Source organism: Mixophyes fleayi, chromosome 11, assembly GCF_038048845.1.
Source record: "Mixophyes fleayi isolate aMixFle1 chromosome 11, aMixFle1.hap1, whole genome shotgun sequence".
Classification (NCBI taxonomy): domain Eukaryota; kingdom Metazoa; phylum Chordata; class Amphibia; order Anura; family Limnodynastidae; genus Mixophyes; species Mixophyes fleayi.
In genome coordinates this window covers 63,623,636-63,649,670 of record NC_134412.1, presented here as the reverse complement: position 1 = coordinate 63,649,670, position 26,035 = coordinate 63,623,636, and the positions used below count along the sequence as shown (strand labels likewise).

The window sequence follows — 26,035 nt, the reverse complement described above, 5'->3', positions numbered from 1 at the left end:
ATTTATAAATATTTCAAAGTTTCTGTCAATGATGACCTTCCAAAGCATCTATGATCACCATATATTTATACAGTATGAATTTAAATGTCAGCTATAAATACACATTTATAAATAATTGGCTACTCTCCTGGAATGTCTGGGATACTCATGAATTTCTGGGAGTTCTCCTGGACTTCTGGGAAAGCAGGGCAACCTCCCACATCCTGCCTACTTCCTTAGTGAATTGGGTGGGGGCCAGACTATAGCCCTACTGCAGTAGGCCGAAAATGAAGTTGTTTAACTGAGGGTCCTAATGATGTGGTTCCCGTGGTCACGCCGCCGGAACACGGCAGCGAGATCTCCCCTCCTGGAGGGCATAAAGATATGATTTGAAAGTGATAGTAGTAAATGCTAAAGTTGCATTATCCTATTTGTACACAGCATAATAATGTAATGAAGTGTCATATACACAACAGAGAATAGTGTTGATACAGTGCTATTGATAAATTTAGCATTTAACATATAAAGTGTAATAAATACAAACATTGGTTGTTTTCCCATTTAAAAAAAATCATCTAATAACTATTTTGAATCAAAGGCCATGACTTTATGTAATATAGCCACACTAATGAATTAAGTTCTATTTTTGGGAGTGGTCAAGATACAAACAGGTAGCAATCATCATCATTGCAAATATTTGCACAGTCTCCAGCACTCCCAATAGATATGCCTCCTGACAGGCATATTGGCCTGTATTCAGGTCTAATTTTATCGTATTTATCTGAATACATCCTTACTATTACAGCGTACATGTGCCTGGTCCTCCCTCCCCCGGTTTGGCGCTACAGACACAAAGAGATGCAAGTCAGCGATACGCAAATAACTATATATGGACACATGATTAGACATTTTTGAAGCATATGCGCAGTACAAAAATGTATATTTTAACCTTAAAAAACAGACATACATCCAACTTTCAGACTTCAAACATCTCTTTTCTATGTGTGACCTGCTTCTTTACACAGATCCTTCCCTCCATTGAGATGAGAAGAGGTTCTCACTTCACCTCCTGGAACCCAGTCTGCTTCCCCTTCCTCTACAGTAGTTCAAGTCACCTTGCTCCATAAGAGTTTAGAGTTTAACCAGAGGCGGAACTAGCGAGCTGTGGGCCCCATTGCAAGGAAGCAGGGAGGAGGAAACCGGGGCCCACAGCTCGCTGGTTCTGACCCTCTGCATCTGCTGAACAGCAGGCCCCATTATCTCCATGGGCCCTGATGCACGGCATCTGCCGAACCAATGAGAGTTCCACCACTGAGTTTGATATACTTTACCTACACTTTCTCCTTTTACAAGACCATAGTGGCTGACTGAGTGAAGTGAATCTTCAGAAGAAATATTCTGTGGTGTTAATATAGTAATTTCAAGAGGTAATGCGGGTAATTAGTGTGTCGCAAATTACTTTTTCTTTTAAATAAATTATTGCCAGTGATCAGCGGTAGTGAGGAGTTAGGGAAGGTGAAAAGACAGTTGTACTAAGCTCTATTCCTTTGTTATCAGGTCTGGAGATAGGCATGATGTTTAGTGGAGGCACACAAAAATGTTTGTAAAGAGTAAATTTGGAGATTTTTTTTTTTTTTTATAAAAATCTATCATTCTGGGGTCCAAACCATTTGCTCTGGAAAGCAAGTACTATACGCAAGTCCTCATACGTTAAAGGGTAAGAACATTTTCATTTATCAGTCATTATATTTTATGTGTTTGTGCTTACTGTAGAACAGCAGATAAATTACTGATTTCAATAGAAACTACTTGAAGTTTTGGACAATTCTCAAAATTGTTATGTTGTCATCCTAAACCTTGAAAATAAACAAATATAAAATAGTGTTGTGAACAGAGAGAACTTACAGTTATTTATAAGGGTTAACGCATCACATAATTGTGGGGGATAAAGCCTAAAATCATAACTGCAGTGTAAATATGCTATATCAAATTAATCCATTGATAAATTGAGCTATTAAAGTATAAAATGTGAAGACAGAAAGTCTAATTTGATGGCTTTGCACACTCCAGTGTGAGAAGATAGGAGTGTCACCTGTGGCAACTTCAAAGAGACCTGCTGTGAGATATAGCCTGGTCTGGGATGGAGTTTAACAACTGAATAGAATTATAGGAATCGCTTAGCATGGTCTCTGGCTCAAAAGAGATCATGTACTCACTTGGCTATATGTGATATAGACAAAAATAATTCAGTTTTAAAATAAAAGTAGTGATCAACCAAATATTCCTCAATAGCATGATTAAAAGCAGCTTATATGTTAAATTAAGAATTCTGCCCCACAGGAAATGAGTATAAGCTCTACGATTACACTGTATCTAGGTCTGTTTGGTATCAAAAGATGGACACATTCACAAGGGATTTATTAATAATGAAATTGGGTCTGTGTGACGCTCCACGGAAAGTTAGGTCACGTAGTAGAATTGGGTAGTAAATCAGGCAACATGCAAATGGTGATTGGAAAAAGTGTTACAGGCCACAACCCCCTGGGGGTAGGAAAAGGTGTGGAAGTATCTTTAAAAGGCTGAGACCAGGTACAGCAAATTGTCAGACTTTGGGAAATCAATTCACATTGATAAGCTGTCCATCTTCCAAGCCAATTTTCCTTGGCCAGAATATACCACTTCAATGTAAGTTATGCTTTGAATCTAATCCTTTTTATTTTAAACTGTTTTGCTTGTGTATATTATGTCAATCTATTAATTGTTTATTAATTATTTTTAATATCTGAATGCCCTGTACTTTTGTATATTAAATTTATAATTTAATATGTTGCATCCTTGATACTCTAACGAATCCATTAGCCTGTTAAGAAGAAACAGCTCGACCCTTTGAATGCCAGTGTGTGATTTGTTGATACATGTGATTAACAAGCTTGCATATACATTTATGTAACAGCCTGGCGTTGTGATGAGTTAACCCTTTGTTCGCTGGTGTGGGTCTTGCTAGTCTGTGAGCAGCTAGAAGCATTGTGTGTCAGTGTGGGATAGTATATTGGCGGTCCTATTGCCCGTATTCAATAGGTGGTGGCAAACCTGAAGTGTGTAAGGTGTGAGAGCTGTTTGGGGGAGATTCAGTAGGTCTATTACCTGTGTGATAGGTAGAGAGAGAGAGACTGCAGGCTGGAATCGTGTGTGACTTCATACAGCAAACACCCAAAGTCACGGCAGCTGGGAGTGTGTTTGTGACAAATAGCTTTGATAAACCAATAGAATAATCCAGATTATTGAAAATATGTATTCAGTATTGTACATACAATCTACCTTTCTGCCAAAAGAATCGCAGAATAATATGTGAAAAGTGCTTAGATTCGCGGCATAAATTTTCTGCACATTATTTATATCTCTTCTGAAGAAAAAACAGTATTTTCTTACTCGGGTGGGGTACGGCATAATGGACCGGACTACACCGACAAGACTTACCCCGACATCTTCAGTCTGGACGGCTGCTTCACGACAAGGATCCATGACGACTCTTTGTAAACTATACTGTACATGGCTGCATACTTACATTACCCCCTTAAGAGTGCTGTTAACAGCGTCGCCTATGTCAGTGACATCATGAAGTCGCTCTGGCGTCTTCCTTCTTCAGGATTGGTTGAAGTCGGTTCACAGAAGAGTTGTCGTGAATCCTCGTCTGGAAGCTACTGTCCAGACTGAAGATGTCGGGGTAAGTCTTGTCGGTATAGTCAGCATTGATATGTTGATATGTTGACTACCACCGGTACAGAAGTGTAATGGCTGTGCACTCTGTCTGCCCACTGTGATCATCACTGTGGATGTAAAGAACATTGATGACATTATGTTATTTCAATTTAGTACTAGAGCCATTATTTTTTAGATGAATGTACAGTAACATGCTATTTCAAATCTAGACACACCTATAATTAAAAACAGTTGCTGTTTACAGTGTAAAGATACAACAATGTGTCATGCAATTATCAGTAACCTGTTGTGTTTCATTGTTATCACGTGCTACTATGCTACTATTTTATTGATAACTATTGTCATTACCAACACTGTTAAAAGTAACAATGATGTACTGCTAATTTTTTAATTGTATATAATGTAAGTATGTAAAGAAGACTGGAGGTCGATGGAGTATATCATGCCATCCCATGGGTACTTGGCCAATTTGGCCACATCAAACTTCAGATTTGGACAACATTCATGTCCAATAATGATATGATTCATTTCGATTAGTTTACTGTCAGACATCTTGTGTTTTTTGAGCCAGCAATCTAAATGTATATATAAAACATCAAACATAAATGGAATTAAGGTAACATTTACAGCAGCAATGCCACAATATTTCATAGCCAGTACCGTTAAAGCATCATCATCATCATCACCATTTATTTATATATAGCGCCACTAATTCCGCAGTGCTGTACAGAGCACTCACATCAGTCCCTGTGCCATTGGGGCTTACAGTCTAAATTGCCTAACACACATACGAACACAAACTAGGGTCAATTTGTTGGCAGCAAATTAACCTACCAGTATGTTTTTGGAGTGTGGGAGGAAACCAGAGCACCCAAAGGAAACCCACGCAAACACGGGGAGAACATACAAACTCCTCACAGATAAGGCCATGGTCAGGAATTGAACTCATGACCCCAGTGCTGTGAAGCAAAAGTGCTAACCACTGAGCCACCGTGCTGCCCCTTACAACATTATGCAAATTAAGTATGTGGAAAAAATGGTAAGCCCTCTTTTACCTCGAGTTGGAAAATATTTGCAAATGTTGGGGGAGAGGAGTCACATTAAAGCATATTGCACCTACAATGCAGTTGGTTTTGTCATATTTCTCCGCGATACTTTAGTGAAGCACCATTTTTTTTTTGTATTAAATTAGTTTGTGTTAAATTATCTGCTGACTTCTGTTATCTTAAATTGTGTTTTCATTGTCTAGCCTGTTTCTGTTGTTACAGAGCAAAGTGTGTTGTCACTAGAGAATATTTAGGATGTCAGCAGAGTGGAAACATTCCCGTGTGATGATGTAATAATATCATTCACTCTCCAGGGTGAACAACATAAGAAAATATAAAATATATTTGTCATAAAAATATATACAATGAACACAATTTACTGTCAGGGATATAAATACATTTGCAATGAAGCAGAAATGAAAGCTGCAAAGCACTACAGAATGAACAAGACATAGTTTACAAAACTAGAAATTGTAGTGAAAAAAAAATGCTTAGCTGGTGAGTAGCTTCATCTGACATTTGCTCTAGTGTGGAAGCTAAAATGTACCACACTTTACCAGATGTTAGATTTGAACAATTTGCAAAAAAGAGAACTTGTGCAGAACAGATGTGTAACACTTCCTCCTACTAAATGTATACCATGTTCACTTTAAGTGGGAATGTTCTGAATCCAAACATATGGACCTAAATAGTAAAGTGTTTCATTGTACATAAAGCTTTATTAATTGTCTTTGTTGAAAGCAATAGTAACAATAAAAAAAAATTTTTTTATTGCATTTTGTTAAGAAAAAGAAACACAGAAGAGTACAGTAACTTAATTAATCTCAGAATCCATTCTAACTAGTTTGTATCTACTGGATAAATACAAAGTAATAATTACTTTACTCACGTAACGAGTTGACTATATTATTTTATAAAAATATAAATATTATGAATAAAATTATAGTAAAGATGATATTCATCAGTATAAGTAAGGTATCCTTATTTTCAAAAGCTAATAAATTTGGAATAATATTACAAATCTCCATGGAATTTGACATGCATATTTTGGGTAAGTGTATATGTTAAAACATATTATATTCATAAATAATAATTACAGCTTTGCAAAAAGGATTATGGACCCATATTTTCGGCAATAACAACCTGTCATGTAAATCTTAAGACTAACTTTTAATTATGTAAAACCTGAGTTGTTTGACACATACTCCTTGGAATGAGGCCATATTCCAAGATACAATATCAGAAGAGGATTCCCAAACTTCAGTTGAGCTCTGGGAGGAGATACAGAAATTCTGTGGAAAACAAACATGGACATGTACTAGAGGTGGGCTCTTCAAGCAAGCTTATCAACACCTTCCTAGAAACTATGTAAAGTTTTAATAACTAGGCTATCTTTATATAATCATGTTAACATTTACATTAGACTATGGTAAAGGGAAAGTAAAATATAGGTTAGTATCCCTTTCAAAAACCTTATAATCATCATCAGCACGAACCTTGCCTTAACTGTAAAAAAAAAAATTATAAAAAAGCAAGCACCCCCCATCTCTCCAAAAGTAAAAACAGCTCTAGTATTAATGGTGCACTGTCACCTGTTGTCTGTAGCTAGTATTACAGATACTTACAGCCACAGGTCTCTAAATTTATACAGATTCTACATCTCAAATGTTGGTATCCTGTCAACATATTTGTTTTGCATTAAAGTAAATATCCTCAGAGAATTGATACAGAGACGCTGGGTTCGACACATTACAGCCGAGGGAACGGATTAGAGTGTAAACTCTTATCTGTTGGCCACAGAATATAGCAGGCAACATGTATCAGGCAGATTCTTCAAGCAGTGTTGTTTTGCTCAAGGGGTCCTTACAAGGACCATTACACACTAGTTGGAGGTACTAGTGATCATCCAGAAGTACAGATGGTATAATATATTACGTGGTCAAACAGAGCTCTTTAAGTGCAGTGCATTACACTTCACCAAAACTATTGACATTGGTAATGTTCCTGGAGATTTATTGGTATTGGCTTCTCAAATTATATATAGATATTTTAAATTTAGCAAACCAGAATATATATACTTAAGATCTGTTTCATAAAAGCAAAATGTTTGAATTCCTACCAAATCCTCTACTTGAGAAGCCAGACAAATGCAGGCACAAACACTCTATTTTTTCCTGTAATTATACTTGCTCCCTTAGAGAGGAGGAATGTGAGGGCAGGCATAAGCTGAGTGCAGTAAGGCGTATTCACATAAATGTTCCATGCTATGTCAATCCCTGTCGTTTGTACGCAGGTGTCACCATTTGAGATCGTACCTCTTTTCCAACACTGACTCAGTTGCTCCATTGTCGCAGATGACAGACCAATCTTACATCAACTTTTATGTATGCTCGGCCTCTTTGTGTCTTAGATACAAAATTTTATCGCTCTCAGACATCACTGATTAGCTACCAACTTCTCCTATTAAAAAGCAGACTGACCATTTTATTGAGATTGTCTCTGTGAAACAGCATTCCAGATCCTGCTATATCCTTGGCTGCTTTCCTGTGTTTTGACCCTTGGTTTTCGGAAAACTACCTCTCTGGCTCTTGACCTTGGCTTTCGTATAACTCTTTCTCTGGTTATTGATCCCTGGCACTGGGCTGACTACCTCTCAGGCTCTTGATGCCTAGCTTTTGGAAGACAACCTCTCTGGCTCTAGTTCCCCCATTATTCCTTGGACTTTTATTACTTGACTGCTCAGACTCTTTCTCTGTGTTTATATGTACAGTATGCTATTTTCCCAAAGATTTTTCATGTGCATTCCTGCCATTGAAATCCTCAGTCCAGTATCTGCAACAGAAATACTTAAGACCAAACATCCCCCTGGCACTGGAGGGTTGGGGCAAATATACGCAATGATTATGATGATCATCAGCAGCAACACTTTACTAAGCTGCGGGTTTGAAAAAGTGGGGATGTTGCCTATAGCAACCAATCAGATTCTAGCTGTCTTTTTGTAGAAGGTACTAAATAAATGACAGCTAGAATCTGATTGGTTGCTATAGGCAACATTCCCACTTTTTCAAACCTGCAGCTTAGTAAATCTAGCCCTTAGCCTCTTCTGATTGACTGTTTGTATAATGATCTTTCCAGCTGATAGTACTTAAATTAGCCACAATCTTCTACTTTCTCATTTATATCTGGACTACAGCAAGAAAGAAGATTCCCATTTAATTTTTAAAAGGTTAAACAACAAATTTAAACAACATAAGAGAAACATTAAACAAATATTTTAAAATGTATTTCTATTTTTCAATGGATTTTTAGCTGCTAGAAGATCTGATGAAAATTTGGTAAATATTACACTGCAATAAAGATATTTCTATAACATTTTTCCGGGTAATGCAATATATTTAATGCTGTATCATATAAATTAATGCATTCAGGCCCTAAACAAAGTGATACAATTAAACAAATCTACATTAAAAGTTCCTTCTTGAATATTTTTATTTAAAAAGAACAGGATCCTCACTTTCTCTTATTACACTTTTCGCTTTCCTCATTTTTCTTTTATTTTGGTAGTATATTTAATGGAGACTCGTAAGATTGATTGCGTTCGACATATTTAATGAATATATAAAGTTAATATCTATCTAGTCCAAAGTACGTATATAAGATATAACCTCAATTGTCCAAATGTGCTGTATAAATCTTTTTACTAAAGAATATTTAGCTTTCGATAACAAGTCCGTAGTTAGTTCTTCTTGTTTATCCACTCAAACATAAAAAAAATAATATAGAGTAGTACTTTATAATCAAAATGCACCTTCGCCTACCACTTGTGTTCAGGTCATACTTGCCAACTCTCCCGGAATGTCCGGGAGACTCCCGCATTTTGCGAGAGACTCCCGGAAGAGTGTGGCAATCTCCTGAATTCTGCCCACTTCACTAGGAAGTGCCCACTTCCTAGTGAAGTGGGCAGAATTAGGTCCCAAACTGGCCCCGCCCCCCGCTGTCAAATGACGCGTTTGCGTCATTACGTCACCGGGGACGGGGCCAAAATGAGATGATTTTTGGCGCTCCGCCCCCTCACGCCCATCTCCACCTGCAGGCTCCCGGAAGAGAGCTGAAGAAAGTTGGCAAGTATGGTTCAGGTGGATACGTGATGCCCATATTAACGCCCTCATAAAAGTGAATCTCCAAATATTAGTTCATGTTAAAATAGTACTAATATAAATTACTCCAACAAGCCAAAAGGTGAAAAATATATCTATTTTTTTATATGCAGCACCCCACTCTGAATGATAAATTAGTTCACACACACCTAACTTTATGGTTTCCAATATAAGACCAAACAGCACCCTCTTGTGGTTACACTTACTTAATTTTAAAGAAATGCTTTGCAATTCAGTAGCCCATGTCATATTATTCATCGTCATCATTACAAGTGTTTTTCCTTTCATCTCCATAATAATCGCAAATTTATGCTGAGGAGGAAAATGGAAATGTAGTGCACACTTGAAATTCCCATCTATTAAAAAGCCGGGGTGCTTAAGTTTGCAGAGAGAGATAACTGTACTTGCAAAGGACTAGAAGTTTGCCTAATTTTTGTGCCTTCGTGTTACACTTTGGTTATCTCTAGAGGCATTCCAGGCAATGCAATGTCCTGATGTATCTTCACTCTTGTGGTTTATTTAGGTCATGAATAAAGCTAAGCCAAGCAGTATTTTATTCAACTTAAAAGTATAGTACGAAATGGGGAGGCGGTTGGACCTGGCTACACAGCAACTGAAATTGTATTTGTGTTTTTTTTTTCTATTATATAAACATAAATGACAGAAAACTTGAATGAAAGAGTAAAAGTACAAATATCAGCCAGTTTCACTTTCCATAGTAAAAGTACAAACTGCGGTAAAACAAGGTAACAATGAGACAAACAAAAGGGGGTTAGATGAAAATATGGAAATTTAAGGGATGTAGGGCGTGGGGGTATGGTCATTGGATAAGGAAAGCCATACTTGCCAACTCTCCCGCATTGTCCGGGAGACTCCCGCATTTTGCGAGAGTCTCCCGGACGAGTGTGGCAATCTCCCTGATAGGAAGGGGGAAAAATTTAGTTTAAACGCCGCGATTCACCCGGAATCGCGGCGTTTAGCCCCGCCCCCACTGTAAAATGACGCGATTTGCGTCATTCCGTCACGGGGGCGGGGCCAAAATGACGCGATTTCGCAGCCCCGCCCCCTGCACGCCCACGTCCCAGCCGGCATCTCCCGGAAGAAAAAAAAAAAATGTTGGCAAGTATGAGGAAAGCCAGAGAGAGCGCAGGCTCCTATGGGAGGAGATGCTGTCAGGGCTGTATTATGGGATTCAGAGAAGCAATATCCCTGCGGTCAAACAGGGGGAGGGCTACTTAAAGGGTAATGAAACAGGAACCCTAGAGATAGAGCCAGGGAGCCCAGATTTGATGCATTTGTGTTTTTAACGCTAGTAAAAATGCATGTTGAGCAAATTGTAGCAAACGCTGGTGTGGTTATGGTGACACTAGAAGCAATATTGCCAGGCCTAATAAAGTGCACTTTACTAATTTTAAAACCGCTAGAGCAGTGTTTCTTAACTCCAGTCCTCACACACCCCTAACAGCTCATGATTTCTCTGTGTGGAACAGATAGGATAATTACTGACCCAGCCAAGTAGACTAAGTCACCTGTGCATGATTAAAGAAATCCTGAAAACATGAGCTGTTAGGGGTGCGTGAGGACTGGAGATAAGAAACTCTGCACTAGAGAGTATATAATAAATGCCAGTGGATGTGAGGACTTGTACTTTTGCACAGAGCACTTGTAAAGATGTATCTACTTCTCCACATTGAGGGGCACTTTTACTTTGCAGAGGAGGCTCTTCAGTGTGGAGAGGAGGTGTACACCTTAACGTACATTTGGTGGCACATCAGTGTAATACCAAGGTGGTTTGTGGGATGCATCAGGTGACCTTGGTTAATTACCTACTTCTTGATATAATTCATTTCCGATACTATATATGTATAATCATAACAGGGTCATTCAGAAAGGTAATGAAAATATGGATGGTTAGGCATCTCTTTTGAATATCCTAAAATCTCAGGCTATTTTGCCTTCCTTATTCAATGAATATTCCCTCATTTAATCTAACTATATCAAACACAGTATTGTTAGGGCAATTTTAATGTTTTTATTTGCCCTAACATTATCAGTAGGTTTAGTTAGAATCCCCTTACATCCAACCAATGCAAACATTAAATATGTGTGCGGTATCTCACGTTATGATTCCTCTAAGGCTAACAGTGATTGCTACCCCCGTCAGCATCCCCCTTCCAGTTAACATCCCAGTCCTATCAGCTAAGACCCTCTTCAGTGATACTGAAGTCTATCTTTGTTCATGTCAATCTATCCATATTCAGTCATTAATTTCCTTGTTGCATATTCGCTTGTAGTTTTTGAACCGCATTTACAAAGTACTCTATATGCACAGAGCAAAATGTCCTGCTTTTGCACCCATGTGGTCAACCCAGCACATTTTCAGGGAGCAGATCTACAACACCCTCTTCAAACTAGAAAACAGTTCTTGTAGTTTTAGGATTGACCTTACCTCTGTAGATGGTAGCAGTTTAGTTCTCCAAACACTTTATGCCTTTGAATGTGGCAGAAACACCTGATAGGTTAGGGACTAGGGACTTAAATTTGTATCTCCTGTGAGAGGAATCTCTTAATGATTTCATTAATTATCCTAAATGAATGTTTATTTCAGAAAGTTCCAGTAGTGGAAGCTGATAAAAAACATCTTCAAAGACCTAGCAAAAAACAGCAGTATAAATACTGTACTACTGTGGTGTTTAGGATGGTGTAATTTGAGGGAAACTGACAAAAAAAAAAAAAATAACCCTAGGGCAAAGACCCTTTTCAGAGAATATCAGTATGGTAGGTATACGTCTTAAGGTGTGGAGGTGGATTATGGGACCTACCAAGGCTGTAGCAAGTCTGTAGCTTGCAAGTCAATAAAGGTCATTGTAAAATATATAGAAGGAAACCTGGTCGTTATTAAGGCTAGGTACACACTGAAGAATTTTCCAACCGACCTGTTATCTCCAGCGATTGTACCTACGACTGAAAGTCCGATCAGTCAGACTATTCATGCATACACAGTGACATGATTTACCATCAGATCTGTGCTCTTCATCTGATCCTCTAGTCTTCAGAAAATGACATTTTATTTATTCATTATTGTCACACTGATTAAAACCGCCTTGTAATAGCTATCCACATGTCCTGATGAATTTCGTTAGCTTCTGTGACTCTGAAACTAAACATTCCGTCTCAGAACGAACAAATTATTCCCTCTACAGCACCCTCTACCTTTATTCACCGGGACATTCATTGCTAGCATCAGCTGCAAAGAACACGACTCTGTAAACTCTACGGAGATCGTGAGCATGAGTGCATACACAATACGATTGGTCGCAAAATATTAAACAGTACAACCAATCAAAAACACCAATATTCTGAGGAGTACTTATCTCAAGATGCATCCAGCTATCCAAAGTATATGCTCCAGGTTTACAACAAGCGTAGTTTCACCCAGATACACTTACAGACAACCAAGTCATAGGCACAAGAAAAGTTTGTTAACATATTTTGATAGTGAAAAATGAATTTGCTATTAGATTTGCTTTACATTAAAAAAAAAACCCCTCTAAAATAAAGCCGATATAATATTCCTTCTTGTATAAGTGGGAGTAAGTTTGCAGATGTACCGTGGGAGTAGGATAGGTGAGCGGGAGCATGGGTAACAGAAGATCATTGCTCTTAAATGCTTCATCAATAAACACTAAACTCTGATTGCATCAAATATTATGATACCTGCCATCTGATTCCATGAATGGAAGAAAAACATGTAGATTATTAAAATGTGTATAGACTTTTCCAAACAGAATCAATGAAACCTAAGTCACTTCTAAGGCTGAAGCATAATTAGAGCTCTCTTTAAATGACAACACCACTTTAAGAATTTTCATTTTAGGACCTAGAACTGCAAAATAGAAACCTCCTCAGCATCACATCAGGTTTGTGATATGGAGCAGGTGACCAGTCGTAGAGAGGATACACCATAGCTGCCCTCTCGATGATGGCAGGAGGCAAGTGCTATATGCAATCAACTATAGACTTTATTTTATTAAAAAAAAACAACACCCTTCTATGGGAGTGTTCATTTATACAAATCTTCTGGCGAAGGATCAGGAGATGTATTCAGGTTACTGGAATTGAAGTGTCTCTTAGTTCACCGGCCACTTGTCTCTTTGGGCTCCGATTGAAGGGGAAAGTTAATAAACTGACAAAAATGTACATTTCACAGTTATTGATGTTGGCTAAGGTCTGTATAGCGAGGCTGTGGTTGGCCCCGACGAGTCCCACGGTTAAAAATTGGAAGGCACTGGTCAATACCACCATAAGGCACGAGAGATTTGTTTATACTAGCAGACAGGCTCTGAAGGAATTTGAGAATATATGGTACAGATGGTTAGAGTCTCCATTCTATCCTATGTCATCTAGTACAGATGCTCTATCTAGTTAAATGTATGGCTACCGCAGTTCTTATAATAAGTATCTGAGTCCATGTAATAAACCCTGCATGTGTAACATACTTATGTATAAGCATTTACGATGTATGATCCTGAATGAATATAGCACATTTATTATTATTATTATGCTTTAATGTAATCTTGTAAATTCCGTCATTTAATTCCGATATGTATGCGATTGTTTTTCTTTTCTTTTTGTTGTTTGGTATGTTTAGATCTTAAAAAATTTCAATAAAAATACTGGATTTAAAAAAAAAACAAAAAAACAACACCCCTAAGTATTTTCATTATTTGTACCAGTGCTCTCACCACATGGAAGAAATTAGTCCCAAAAGAGCATCCCTAATATTCATATGGTATTCATATATTCCTCAACGCATTTCATCTAATTAATTTGTAGACTTCATCAGTAGGAAACTATTATTCTCCTGATAGGACTAATTTCTTCCATGTGGTGAGAGGACTGTTACGAATAACCTGGGATACATCTTTACCAGGATCCACCACATTGTGGAATATAAATATTTCAGATAAGCTAACTTCTTATTTTAAAAATGTGAGTGTGATAACTTTATGGGGCATATTCAATTAGCTTTTGGATTCGCGGCAACGCGCCGGAACAGCCGTGAAACATAATACACGTTACCGCAATAACGTGGATTTTCGTTCGCAGCCCATAGGGTTGCGAACGAAAATCCGCGTTAATGCGGTACCGTAATACTCGCAAGAACGCGCACTTTTCGCGGTAACGCGCGTTACCGCGAATCCAAAAGCTAATTGAATATGCCCCAGAGTGTGAAAATACTACACTATGGTGGCTTCTATTTGATATTTCCTGTCTGAGGCAAACAGCAAACATGAGGACTTCTGTACTACATACAGATAAGCCCTAAATGTTATTCTTCTGGTACACACATATACCTTTGCTTGGGTTTGGTGTACACGTTTGAACCACAAAGGATAATGAAACATCTCTGGCTTCTCTATTTACTTATTTCCGGTTATCATGTCACTGAGCCTGAGTTTTTGATATATTCTGGAAAGAGAATCTGACATGCTTGAATCCTTCCACTCTGTGGTACACATAATTTAGTTATTTAAGGTATCGGACGATATTTTAACAAAACGACACTATTTGGGCGCCCTATCGCTCTCCTTTTACTTGTAGATTACTTCCATACACACCGTCTGGTACAATTGGGAATCGCAGCTGCATGTACATTGGCAAGTGTTTGAAAACTATGGACTATATGCACGATTAATTATTCAAAAATATTGCGTTACGTGCCACTTTGTATCTTTGCAAGTGATCTAGAGCAGGGGTAGGCAACCTGCGGCTCTCCAGGTGTTGTGAAATTACAAGTGCCAGCATGCTTTGCCAGTAGATAAACAGCAGATAGGTGGTAAGGCATGCTGGGATTTGTAGTTTCACACCTGGAGAGCCGCAGGTTGCCTACCCCTGATCTAGAGCATAGTGGTGGTAGCAGTGCACTTTAGAGAAAATGACTTGGGATATCTGTTAGTTTAAAACTTGTGTAGAGCATCTCAGTGCTCACAAGTAAAATGTAAGGAAGCCCTAAAGCATGCAACACTTGTGTATACCAATGTTGCCATAGATAGACTAGTCACGGATCACTTTAGACCAGGCCTGTCCAACCTGCGGCCCTCCAGGTGTCGTGAAACTACAAGTCCCAGCATGCCCTTCCAGCTATCAACAGGTTGTCTACTGGCAAAGCATGCTGGGGCCAGTAGTTTCACAACACCTGGAGGGCCGCAGGTTGGACAGGCCTGCTTTAGACATTCTCTGGCTATGTAGATGACAGGAAATCTGTCTGAAAATTGATAAATCAATTATAAAATAAATGAAGGTCTCCATGTATTAATGTTCATGTAAATTACATACAGCACAGCTCTGCTCAAAATACAAAGAAGACCTGACCTCCCCTCCAGCAACTGTGAGAAAGCAGAGGATTTTGGAACATGGAGAGAAGGCGAATGTTCCGCACACACCCCTCATGGTAATGATTAATCTCTTTTCCACAAGTGCTCACCCTAGCTCTGCCTCTGCTAATTGTGCAGGCACGAACGGCTATGGAAAATGACCCAAGGCAAATCAGGAGGTACGCATGGAAATGGCTCCACTCTTCCCTCCATATTTGCCTTGAAGCCTAAGTTTTCAGTCATGCTGAATGAAAATAAAAATGATTGCAGTGTTATTTGCATTTATTACACTAGAAAGTAATTGATCTGATGTGGCGCTCCACTCAGTGTGCAGCCTGATGTATGTAGAGGAGTATCCACTATTCTCCACAGATAAAACACAGACTATAGGAACTCCATTTGAGGAGAGAGAGAAGGGTCATCTATCCAGTGAAGGGAGTATAGGAGTTCCTACCTCCTGTGAGATGTGAGAAGGTGCGCGCTAAGTGTATGTTAACTGTAATTTATGTTAATTTGCATTTATTGTTTTATGTAATCTGAAGCAATTATTTTTTTCATAGTTGTGGCTGCTTAAATAAAATCACTAACCTTTACCTTATTAAAGCATTTGTGATTATTATTTAATTGGATATCAATATACTTATAACTCTTGTCACCTGTAGCCCCTGTATTTGCTACATGGGGGAGGACATGTCAAAATGTAAAACTATACATGGACTACAATTTAAACAGAATAACATTGATACATTCAACAAAGAGAAAGAACATTAAGGGGCATATTCAATTAGCTTTTGGATTCGCGGTAACGCGCCGGAAACAGCCACGAAACGTAATACACGGTACCGCAATAACGTGGATTTTTGTTCGCAGCCCATAGGGTTGCGAACGAAAATCCGCGTTAATGCAGTACCGTAATACCCGCAAGAACGCGCACTTTTCGCGGCAACGCGCGTTACCGCGAATCCAAAAGCTAATTGAATATGCCCCTAAGATTGCTAACTCTTTGAAATTCTTAGGGGGGTATTCAATTGTTTGTTTTAACGCGCTAAACCCCAAAAAAACGAGCGCTCTAAAAAAACTTCATATTATACGGTAATTTTGCGCGCGTAAACAGTTAATACGGTACTTACTCGCTGCCAGCGGGCTGAATTTCAGCTCGCTGCTCAGGGAGCTGCGAGATGAAATTTAGCGAGTAATTACCGTATTAACGGTAATATTTTTAGAGCGCTCGTTTTTTTGGGGTTTAGCGCGTTAAAACAAACAATTGAATACCCCCCTTAATGTTCAGATGTGCATCCTGCACCTTTTTCCTTTGTGTATACTTCACATACTTGCAACAATGTAGACACATTACTAAGAATAAATTGTACATAAACACACACACACACACCGAATCACAGTATCAAACACAAGGATATTAATGCATTTCAATGTAGAAACAAAACTTTGGTTGCAAGTATCTCTTATTCTTTATTTCACGCATTGAGCACATACTATTGTCTTCCAGGCACTATTACATTGCAAATAAACTCACTTTAATTGTGTGTTAACAAGTTAATGCAATAATAAGCCAATTATTGCAGTACAGCTGCGGAGCATTGTAATGATGCCTTTACCATTTTTGAAGACACAAAATTATGTAAATTACAATTAATCAGACTGGCAAATCATTTTATTTGGGACAGTACCACTTTAACTTAGCCAGAATAATAAAAAAAAGGCGGCTTAACTCCTCCACTGCCAAATTATATAAATATATATATATTTTAAGGTTCTCTTGCAGTGAATGGAAATTGGTACTGCAGTTTACAGTGTCTTTCAATCTACTAACTGTAGCTTTAGTAAACAGCAGGTTCCCAATACTTCACCATTTTTGTGGCACAATTTAGCTTCATTAAATGATTTTATGCACTGGTGTATGATAAGTTTACTTTTGCAGAAAAGACCACCTTCTCACAAACCAATCTTGAAAAGATTACATGTACTGGAACCTGCACAGGGATACGACTCTCCAACCCACCATATGTCAAGTGTTTACTGTTGCTGTCCATTGTCTTGTCCCTCTGTAGTATACAAAAAAACTAAGGGGTTGGTATACATTCATCTGCTGATTAATTAAAGACTCCAAAGCATAGTGACTGCTTTGCAAATGCCCACATCGTTATAGTTGAAATAACACAGGCCGGCAAATGTCAAGGACGAGAGAGCGAGAAGTCCAATATTGGCCAGCTTGACCTTTGTATCTCCGTGAACGTAGTCAGTCAACACCTGTCCAAAACCCCTTAAAAACAAAGGATACAGATTAGACACCAACTTTGCCATATATATCTGTTGCTCAATTCAAGTATTGAGAGAGTGCCCTAAATTATAACTAAAGAGGAAGTTGGCAGCCAATGTGAAAAACAGTGGACATCATTTATGAAGCACAGAACATCCAAGGAGAGTTAAAAAACAGCTTTGGCTTCAAAATGTGTTTAGATTTTCAATAAAACACATAGGTTTGTTGAGAAAGATGGCAAGGAGCAGAAGTTTACAGAACCAAAGTGGAGGAGTTAGGCAGATGGAGATTGTTCATTGTAAAATATGTAAATGTAAAAACAAGAAGTTTTATGATTGTTAAAACAAATTAACTGGGTGAAGATGATGTATTTTAGAGGCATTGCTTTCTATGCAGAGGAGTGAATGGGCATTTTCACTCCTGAAAAGGACCAAAGTTGGCACAGATCGGGTATTGTCCTATACTAGTATCTGCAACTGTTTTGTGCCTCCATGCTGCACTCTGGTGATTAAGCGCATTTCCAGGTGTACTCCGAGCAATGTAAAAGAGGTAATCCTACAGAGTACATTCCCTTAATAAATACACTACGCAATGAGAGGAATTGTGATGTCCCTAGAGTAGTATCTTCTGTTGGCAAGATTATCCACAGTTCCAAGTCATTCTGGGAACAAGATCCGAAATGATTTTGCACCTAGTAACATTTTACCTTGATCAGCCCTTTACCCTGGCACAAATTTGTTAAACACATGGCTTCCAGAGTCCTAAATTGGAGGACCCAGCACAAGACATTGCGCAGGTGCCTAAAGGGAAAGGAGGAAATTTGTTTGTTGGAAGCCCTCAACTTTTCTAAAAAAAAAAGATCAGAGATGGACTAAATCAAGAATCTGGCCTAGATAGGTTCTGGGATGGAAACAGGATAATGCTGGAGTCCTTCCCCTCACATAACCCACTGCTTTTTGGGATGAGGAAAGAGTCACTTGAGAAGTTACACTAGGGAACAGGCCCACATGCACTTTAGCATGGCCTGGAGGGTCTCACCACCTGAGGATAAAGTCAGAGGCTCCAGACCGTAACAGGTAGAACAGACAAAGCCCAATTGTCTCACAATTAGTTTAGTCTGACATTTCACAAACATGTAATTGCGCACCATCAGGGCGAGGGGCTTAGAGGTCACCATTTAACCCTGTCTGTGACAATGCAGGACAACCAGTAAAGCAGCAGTAAAATCTTCTCACCAGAGGTGACCATGGTCCATGAGGCAGGGGAACAAAGGTGGGGGCTTGCCGAGACTGTCCTTCAGGGAGGTGCTAGTAAAGCACCATAGGGGACAGCTGAGGCTGTACTGCACTAGAGGTGCTATCAGAAACTGCAAGGAAAAAAACAATAAAAAGTAAAAATGAAACAAAGTCCCAAGACTCTGTTCCCATACTCTATGTAAGGAAATGGAAAAAAACAAAACGGAGGTGGAGCAGAAAAGTTAGAGGAGAGAGGCAGAAACAATGATTCTCCTTAGTGTCCTGCCTCCTAGAGCTATATCCAAGAAAGTTATTTACTTATGGTTTAATAGAAATAAATTACATTAATTTGGTGAAGATATTGTGGTTACTGTATACCAGGATCACCTGCATTGGTGTTATTTACCCACAGTGTAAGGCTGGTAACGTACATGTGCTTTAGAAACATAGTACGTCTGCTGCTCAAACACGCAAACATTTTAGGAGCATTCTCATGAGTTTTTTTTTCAAACCACAAGGAAAAAATGCTGCTTTAATACTTCAATTATTTTCTACAGCTTGAAGCACTTTACATAACTATCAATGGACCTAGATCTCTGCGGCTTTCTTCCTTTTTTTTTTTTTTTTTAATAAAAACATTAAGGGCGGAATTCAATTCCCTGCGTTGTTCTTTCCGTTAGTAGAGTAATTTTAACACTGATTTCATGCGCCAATGATTGATTTGCTGAGCAGCGTTCACTGCTGGCCAACCAGAGCTCCACATAGGATTCATTGAATCCTATGAAAAATGCACTAACATGTTCACAGTAAAGCCTTGGTGACCATCGACACAATGCAATAAAGACATACTGCTCGCATGTCTATCAACCGTTCACGCTAAACATTTGTGTGTACTACCGCTACGTTCTTCATAGAATTTAGGGAAAGGGATACACAATGGTGGTTGAGCAGAAATCACCAAGCAGTGAAGGTAACTCAAAGCCAATTTACCAACTGCCTATGAGCTCTACATGTTTCATGTAAAGTTTCCTTACCAGTGCCCATGGAGGGTGAGGGCTGCAGCCAGGGAGTAGTCCATAGCAGCTCCAGGATACATATATGCTGCAGGTATAAGGCCTAGCAGAACCACACTTAATGCTCTCTCACTTGTCCAGTGTAGGGAGGCAGCTTTAGATCCTGCTGCAAAAATAGGACAAAACAGAGTACTTCTACATAAATCATAATACTATATAGCTCTCACATACTAGTCAACGTTTCTCTAACAATAATAATTTATCTTGATCTGGAAATCATAAAGTGTAGAATCATTAATTCTGTAATAGTGGCACTATGCATTTTTCATCACTGAACTTCACAACGGACTCTTACTTCTCTTTAATCTTCTCCCCATTCACATCTAGCTACTGGGCTACTTACCAATACAACTATAGGTGCTATGCCATCACTTGTACCATTTACTCTTCTGCTATGTGGCTGCTGCTTCTCTTTTTGTACTGTCACTTAAAGACAGTTTTTAACGTGCGATAGGAAGAGAGGGGAGACGGAGCACAGAAAATGATGCAGTAGAGCAACAGGTGTTAGAAGGCACAAGAAGAGGCGGCACCATGAATCACAGACAGAAAAGCAAACAGAGCTGTGTTGGGAGCAGCAACAGGCGTCAGAGCGGTAGCTGCTGGGACAGAAGACAAGGTAGGGGGGCGGGACTTAGAAAACAGAGATAAGTAGTCCAGCAGTGTAAGGAAGTAGTTATTTTATCAGGTGGAGGGGGAAAACAGCAGACAGATTATTCTTGAGGTTTACAGTAGTACAACATTATTGGAGAATTTATACCAAACTTCAAGATTACCCTTGATCCTGTTGAATAATGTCCCAATGAAACATACTACATCATTTTAATTTTGTTAAAAACACACAACGTATACTTTCTACCATGCCCAACAATATACCTTCCATCTGGATAAGAAATTCTTTCAGACCAAGCACATTGATCATGAATTCTATGGCAATGTCCCTCAGCTTAACAGAACTGCCATAGAACGTTAAACCTGCTCCACAATGTAATCTTTAAACAAGATCACTGATGTGTTTTAGTTGACTTTTTATGATCAACATATGTTCCAACAAGCAAACTGAGTATGAACCACCTGCAGTCACTGAAGGGTTTTAGAGCAGTGGATGAACATGAATAGTCTGTATTGTATAACATATTTGCAGTTTGGTATCATAATAATTATTATACTTCTTACTACGGAGTACAATGATCAGATAAGTAGACCAACTAATCCAAATGACAATATGACAGGAGAGAGGAAACAATTACAGGGTTTTTTTTTTTTTTTGGCATACCATGTCGATTTTGAGAAAGGTGGATTTGGAAAGCTTGCAATGAAGGACGATCTTGTGGAAAAACTGCTGCTGGTCTGATCAGGAAAGATTTACCAAAGGCAAAAGCTGAAATAGAAAGATAAAGCAGGGTAAATAAAACATGAAATTACAAAATAAAATCTAAACACAATCAGAAGAAAAGATGGTAAGGTATATAGACACTCCTGTATGCTTTATTACCGAGCTAAAAAACATACATATAATGTACAGTCATGGGCAAAAGTTTTGAGAATGACACAAATATTATTTTTCACAAAGTCTGCTGCCTCAGTTTTTATGATGGCAATTTGCATGTACTCAAGAATGTCATGAAGAGCGATAAGAAGAATTGCAATTAATTTCAAAGTCCCTCTTTGCCATGACAATGAACTTTATCCCAAAAACATTTCCACTGCATTGTAGCCCTGCCACAAAAGGACCAGCTGACATCAGGTCAGTGATTCTCTCGTTAACTTAATGTAATCGTCAATAAAAGCCTTTGACATTTATGAAATGCTTGTAATTTTACTTCAGTATACCATAGCAACATCTGACAAAAAGGTCTAAAAACACTGAAGCAGCAAACTTTTTGAAAACCAATACTTGTGTCATTCTCAAAAATGTTGCCCATGACTGTAATTACAGGGTTTACGCAACCAAGTCTATTCAACATTACAGTCCAATCACAGATAAAAACAAACTTGTTTATTACTGTATGTACAGAGGAGTAGCTGTGTGCGGCCCCCAATGTGACAGATGCTCTTTAAAGACTAGTGGGCTAACTCACATGAACACAGCCACTAATGCCATTGGAAGATTGTATTGTTGCAGACTAAATGCACCCCCTTATGGCAATGGTATTCCTTGATGGCAGTGGCCTCTTTCAGCAGGATAATGCACCCTGCAAAAATTGTTGAGGAATGGTATAAAGAATATGACCAACAATGTTGACTTGGCCTCCAAATTCCCCTGATCTCAATCCGATCAAGAATCTGTAGGATGTGCTGGAAAAACAAGCAAGAGCCATGGAGGCCCCACCACGTAATGTACAGGACTTAAATGATCTGCTGCCAACATCTTGGTACCAGATACCACAGGACACCTTCAGAGGTGTTGTGTAGTCCATGCCTCAACGGGACTGAGCTGTTTTGGCAGCACGAGCGGGACCTACACATAATTAGGCAGGTGATTTTAATGGTGTAGCTAATTAGTATATACTAACTTCAGTTCTGAAACACTAGCTTTTGTTGACATGTAGCTTACATTATTATTAAAACAAAAATAATCTAGCAGAGCAAATAATTTATTGCCTTAACTTGGGGTAATGGCATGTGGACTGCCTATCTCTGAAATGTAAGCTAGCAACTTCCACATTACATGGTTTACTATAATTATAGAAAATTGTTTTTATAGAATATTTCTTCTCAAAATCATTATGTGAATTAGGGATCCTGACCATGTCAAATGAATTTTGGACAACATTCCATTGATCTTTAACTTTACACTCTGCCTTGTGTCTCTCTCATCCTGTCAATAGTTCTTTTCTTCTACAGTAATACAGAGTTTGTGGCAGAGCACACTATAGTCAGCATTTCTGAATCTGTGGTATTTGTATCTCAAAGGAGATCTCGAGACAGATAATCACTCACAGTGGGATTGTTCACTTTGGGATAACGCACTCTTGCTTGTAACCAACCACTAACACCACCACTGTTGCAGTTTCAACCAAGTGGCAAGCACCACGATCAATGTCCAATTTGGCCCAAACATAGCTAGTCAAATTCTCCTCTTGTACAGTCTACCCTTCAAATAGAATTAAATCTATATGTTCTTTATGCTCATTTAAAAGCACTAGTTACCATAGAAGTCAACTGTTAAAAATTATTGGGGCTGTTCTATTTACACCTACTTCCCATATGACTGAAATGCCATGCACAGCTATGGTTACTGACAGCAAAAATATTGAGGGTGCCCTATCACCCAAAGAGTTGGCTCATATGCCGGTTACCACCTGCCAAATGCAGAATTTCAGTATTATGCCCTTTCCTCTTGGCAGGCTTCCCTTTATACTTAAACATGTTATAAAAGACATACAGACATATTAAAATACATTTCAATTTCAAAGTACATCTTTTAGAAGCTTGTAACATTAGAACACACCATAAAACCGCTGCCAATGCAGAAAATATACGCAATAGGTAATTTAATATATACTGAACTCACCTCTGCCTCCCCTGCACAAAGCACCAACTTTTACCAGAGCCGCCATCTTGCCCAATCCTCAACCAAGGTGACACCGTGACCAGGAAGTGAAACGAACTCTTCACTATAAGGAAGTCGGGATCCGCGGCTCTATGTCAACTAAATTCTATCGCTAGAGGCGAAGTAACGGTATCCTCTTTGCTTCAACTCCTGTCCGATCAATCCAGGGTTAGGGGGAAACCAAATCATGGCTGAATAAGTGACCAATCACAATAGGACTCGGAGAAATGGCGACACGCACGCTCAGCCAATAGTAATATAGTTCCGCGTTCCACGCCTCGTAATCTAATGACTGTTATAACGTGTGTCGCTTAGCGAATCATAGGGTTCTGCTGTGTACTGTGTCGGAGCTGAAGGTTGTAGCGGTGGTCATGGCGGACTTTTCTTCGGATCTCAACTTGTCCGGTATGGACATCAGTACCGCAGAGGGGGCGGAGCTGCAGAGGATGATTGCGGACGAGCAGAAGAAGGCGCAGTTCACAGCTCAGGTCGGTATAGACACACGTGGGTAGCAGCACTTCCTATACACTGCCAGGTATTGCTGGGTTAGTGCTCTCTGTATGATTGTAATCAGTACATCTCGCTACTTTGTCTTATTTTTATTGTCTTAATTCAGATGCAGGCAACCAGTCCCTGAATTACAAGTCACTATGGGGCACATTTATCATTAATCGGCAAAAGTGAGAAATAGTTATCAATCCTTATCGTAAGGATAAGGATTGAACTATTTCTCAAATTTATTAAAAAGGGGTCACAGAAACAGCAGTTCCGATAAACTGCTGTTTCTGTGATAGAAAAAAATCACACTTCACTCCCTCTTCGGATGCGCTGTCTCGGGATCTCCTCTTCGTTCCTCTTCTTCATTCAATTGCGCATGTGCAGTGCAAATGCGCACAAAGTCCCTGCTCTGTCTCTGCAACGATAGTTGTAGAGAGAGCGCGCTGAGTGACAGGGAGGGATCATGTGATCCCTCCACACATGCGCTGTCCAGCTCTGCTCTCCGGAGCAGAGCTGGACATAACGAAGAAGAAAAGCTTCAGCAACAGTTCCTATGATGTGCTGGCGTACATTTACATAACAAGTTCCCGGAAAATATATTTTTTCGGGACTTGTTAAATGGCGGCCCCGAGCAGTCACCATTCTGTTGTATGGTGACTGCTCGCAAAAACGAAGTGCAGAGAAAATGACTCCTTTTCAAGATTCAACAGTGCGATGGGCCTTTCATAAATGTCAATTTGACACTTCGTTTACCTATTTACACGGTAAGTGCACGATAGTGTAATACCGTGAATTGTTAAATATGCCCCTAAGGGGGGTGGGTACGGTATGCTGGAGATTATGGTTAACCCTGATCTCCGTAGAAGGGCAAATAAGTCAGTGACCTGACAGTTGAGGGTTATTTATAATAATAGATGAAGAAACCTAGGCTGATGTTGTTTGTCCTCAATCATTATTTTGCTTTTAGGAGAAAATAAGACTCAAGTCATATAAACACTACGCATTAGATACGCGGTTCGTGTGCAGTAGTCCTGTCGTCGATGAAATGAATGACAGAAGCTCTGTCCATTGAATAAAACAGATGCCATACTAAACCCCCTTTCGTGAACTTTGGGACCAGAATAATAAGAAATATTGGTGCCTCTGAAATGACAGCTTTGCAACCTCTATGGTCACCGTACAATTGTAGGTGGTTCATAAAACCCCAGTTTATTCTACCAAAATGGTTATTAAAAAGTATGTAAAACAGACATTGGTTTTAAATAAACTCTTAGTGAAATAAGAACTTGCCAAACCCTTGTTCACCAATTTATTAATTTACGATCGTCTTCATTTCCATTCCAATTCGCAGGACTGACAGTAACTTTTTTAAATCCTTGTTTTCAGGTGCACAACTTTATGGATGTTTGCTGGGACAAGTGTGTGGACAAACCGGGGTCAAAGCTGGATTCAAGAACAGAAAACTGCTTGTCTAACTGTGTGGAGCGTTTTATTGACACCACCCTATCCATAACCAATCGCTTCGCTCAAGTTTTACAAAAAAGAACACATTAAGCCTTGGACTTCTAAACGCTGTAATTCACAGTGCTACATGATCGCATAATTTCAACCAATAGACTGAAAATCCTTGTTTTCTAATAATGGTACTTGTTACATCCAGTTTATATTATTTTTTTTTCTAAAAAATTATCTAAACACACAGTGATCTCTAATGATTAAAACTGTACCATAAACATTGTTGCATGTCCTTGGTATGTTTTATTATTCATTATGATTAGAATTGTTATTGGTAATATGTAAAGAATGCGGTTTCTTTTGGGGTCTAATGTGAACACAAAAATCAAGAAAAGAAATTTCTTAATACAGCACTGAATAGGACTACCCTGGCACTGCTTTCATGTTTTGGCGTAGCATTGGACCCCTTTTTCAAGGCAAGATCATTTCCTTTGTTCAGTTGTTTTTGGTAGGTGTGTTGTGGTGATTGCGTTGTAGTGTGGAATTTCGGTCTTGGGGTGGATATAACAGACAGAAGGATGTTGTTGGTCACTTTTCATGATCATGAATATTGTATTCGTCACTTAATACTATCATTGCTTGAAGTTACTGCAGTGCCTTATTA

General features: G+C 38.9%; 2 protein-coding genes across 3 annotated transcripts; one reads left to right on the top strand and one right to left on the bottom strand.

Moving 5' to 3' along the window:
- Positions 1-16,724: 16,724 nt before the first annotated feature.
- Positions 16,725-23,566, bottom strand: SDHD (succinate dehydrogenase complex subunit D). 2 transcript variants are annotated; one of them, XM_075191076.1, is made up of 4 exons: positions 23,380-23,566; positions 21,139-21,243; positions 19,827-19,968; positions 16,725-17,560 (listed from the first exon to the last, which is right to left on the bottom strand). In XM_075191076.1, the coding sequence occupies exons 1-4, from the start codon at positions 23,423-23,425 to the stop codon at positions 17,395-17,397; spliced, it is 459 nt and encodes a 152-aa protein (XP_075047177.1). In that variant the 5' UTR covers positions 23,426-23,566; the 3' UTR covers positions 16,725-17,394. The 2 variants fall into 2 exon arrangements, with proteins under 2 accessions (XP_075047177.1, XP_075047176.1); XM_075191075.1 differs by having other exon boundaries at positions 19,827-19,971; positions 23,380-23,549.
- Positions 23,567-23,714: 148 nt separating this feature from the next.
- Positions 23,715-25,653, top strand: TIMM8B (translocase of inner mitochondrial membrane 8 homolog B). The gene is made up of 2 exons (XM_075191077.1): positions 23,715-23,906; positions 25,303-25,653. Exons 1-2 carry the CDS (start codon positions 23,790-23,792, stop codon positions 25,468-25,470), a joined length of 285 nt encoding a protein of 94 aa, XP_075047178.1. The 5' UTR covers positions 23,715-23,789; the 3' UTR covers positions 25,471-25,653.
- The last annotated feature ends 382 nt before the right edge of the window (positions 25,654-26,035 follow it).

Coding starts and splice junctions, on each gene's coding strand:
- SDHD (XM_075191075.1), bottom strand. CDS start 23,425: ATGGCGGCTCTGGTAAAAGTTGGTGCTTTGTGCAGGGGAGGCAGAG. Junction 21,244..23,379: donor TTTGTGCAGGGGAGGCAGAG/GTGAGTTCAGTA, acceptor TTTCTATTTCAG/CTTTTGCCTTTGGTAAATCT. Junction 17,561..19,826: donor CTCACCCTCCATGGGCACTG/GTAAGGAAACTT, acceptor TTTGTTTTTAAG/GGGTTTTGGACAGGTGTTGA.
- TIMM8B (XM_075191077.1), top strand. CDS start 23,790: ATGGCGGACTTTTCTTCGGATCTCAACTTGTCCGGTATGGACATCAGT. Junction 23,907..25,302: donor AGGCGCAGTTCACAGCTCAG/GTCGGTATAGAC, acceptor CCTTGTTTTCAG/GTGCACAACTTTATGGATGT.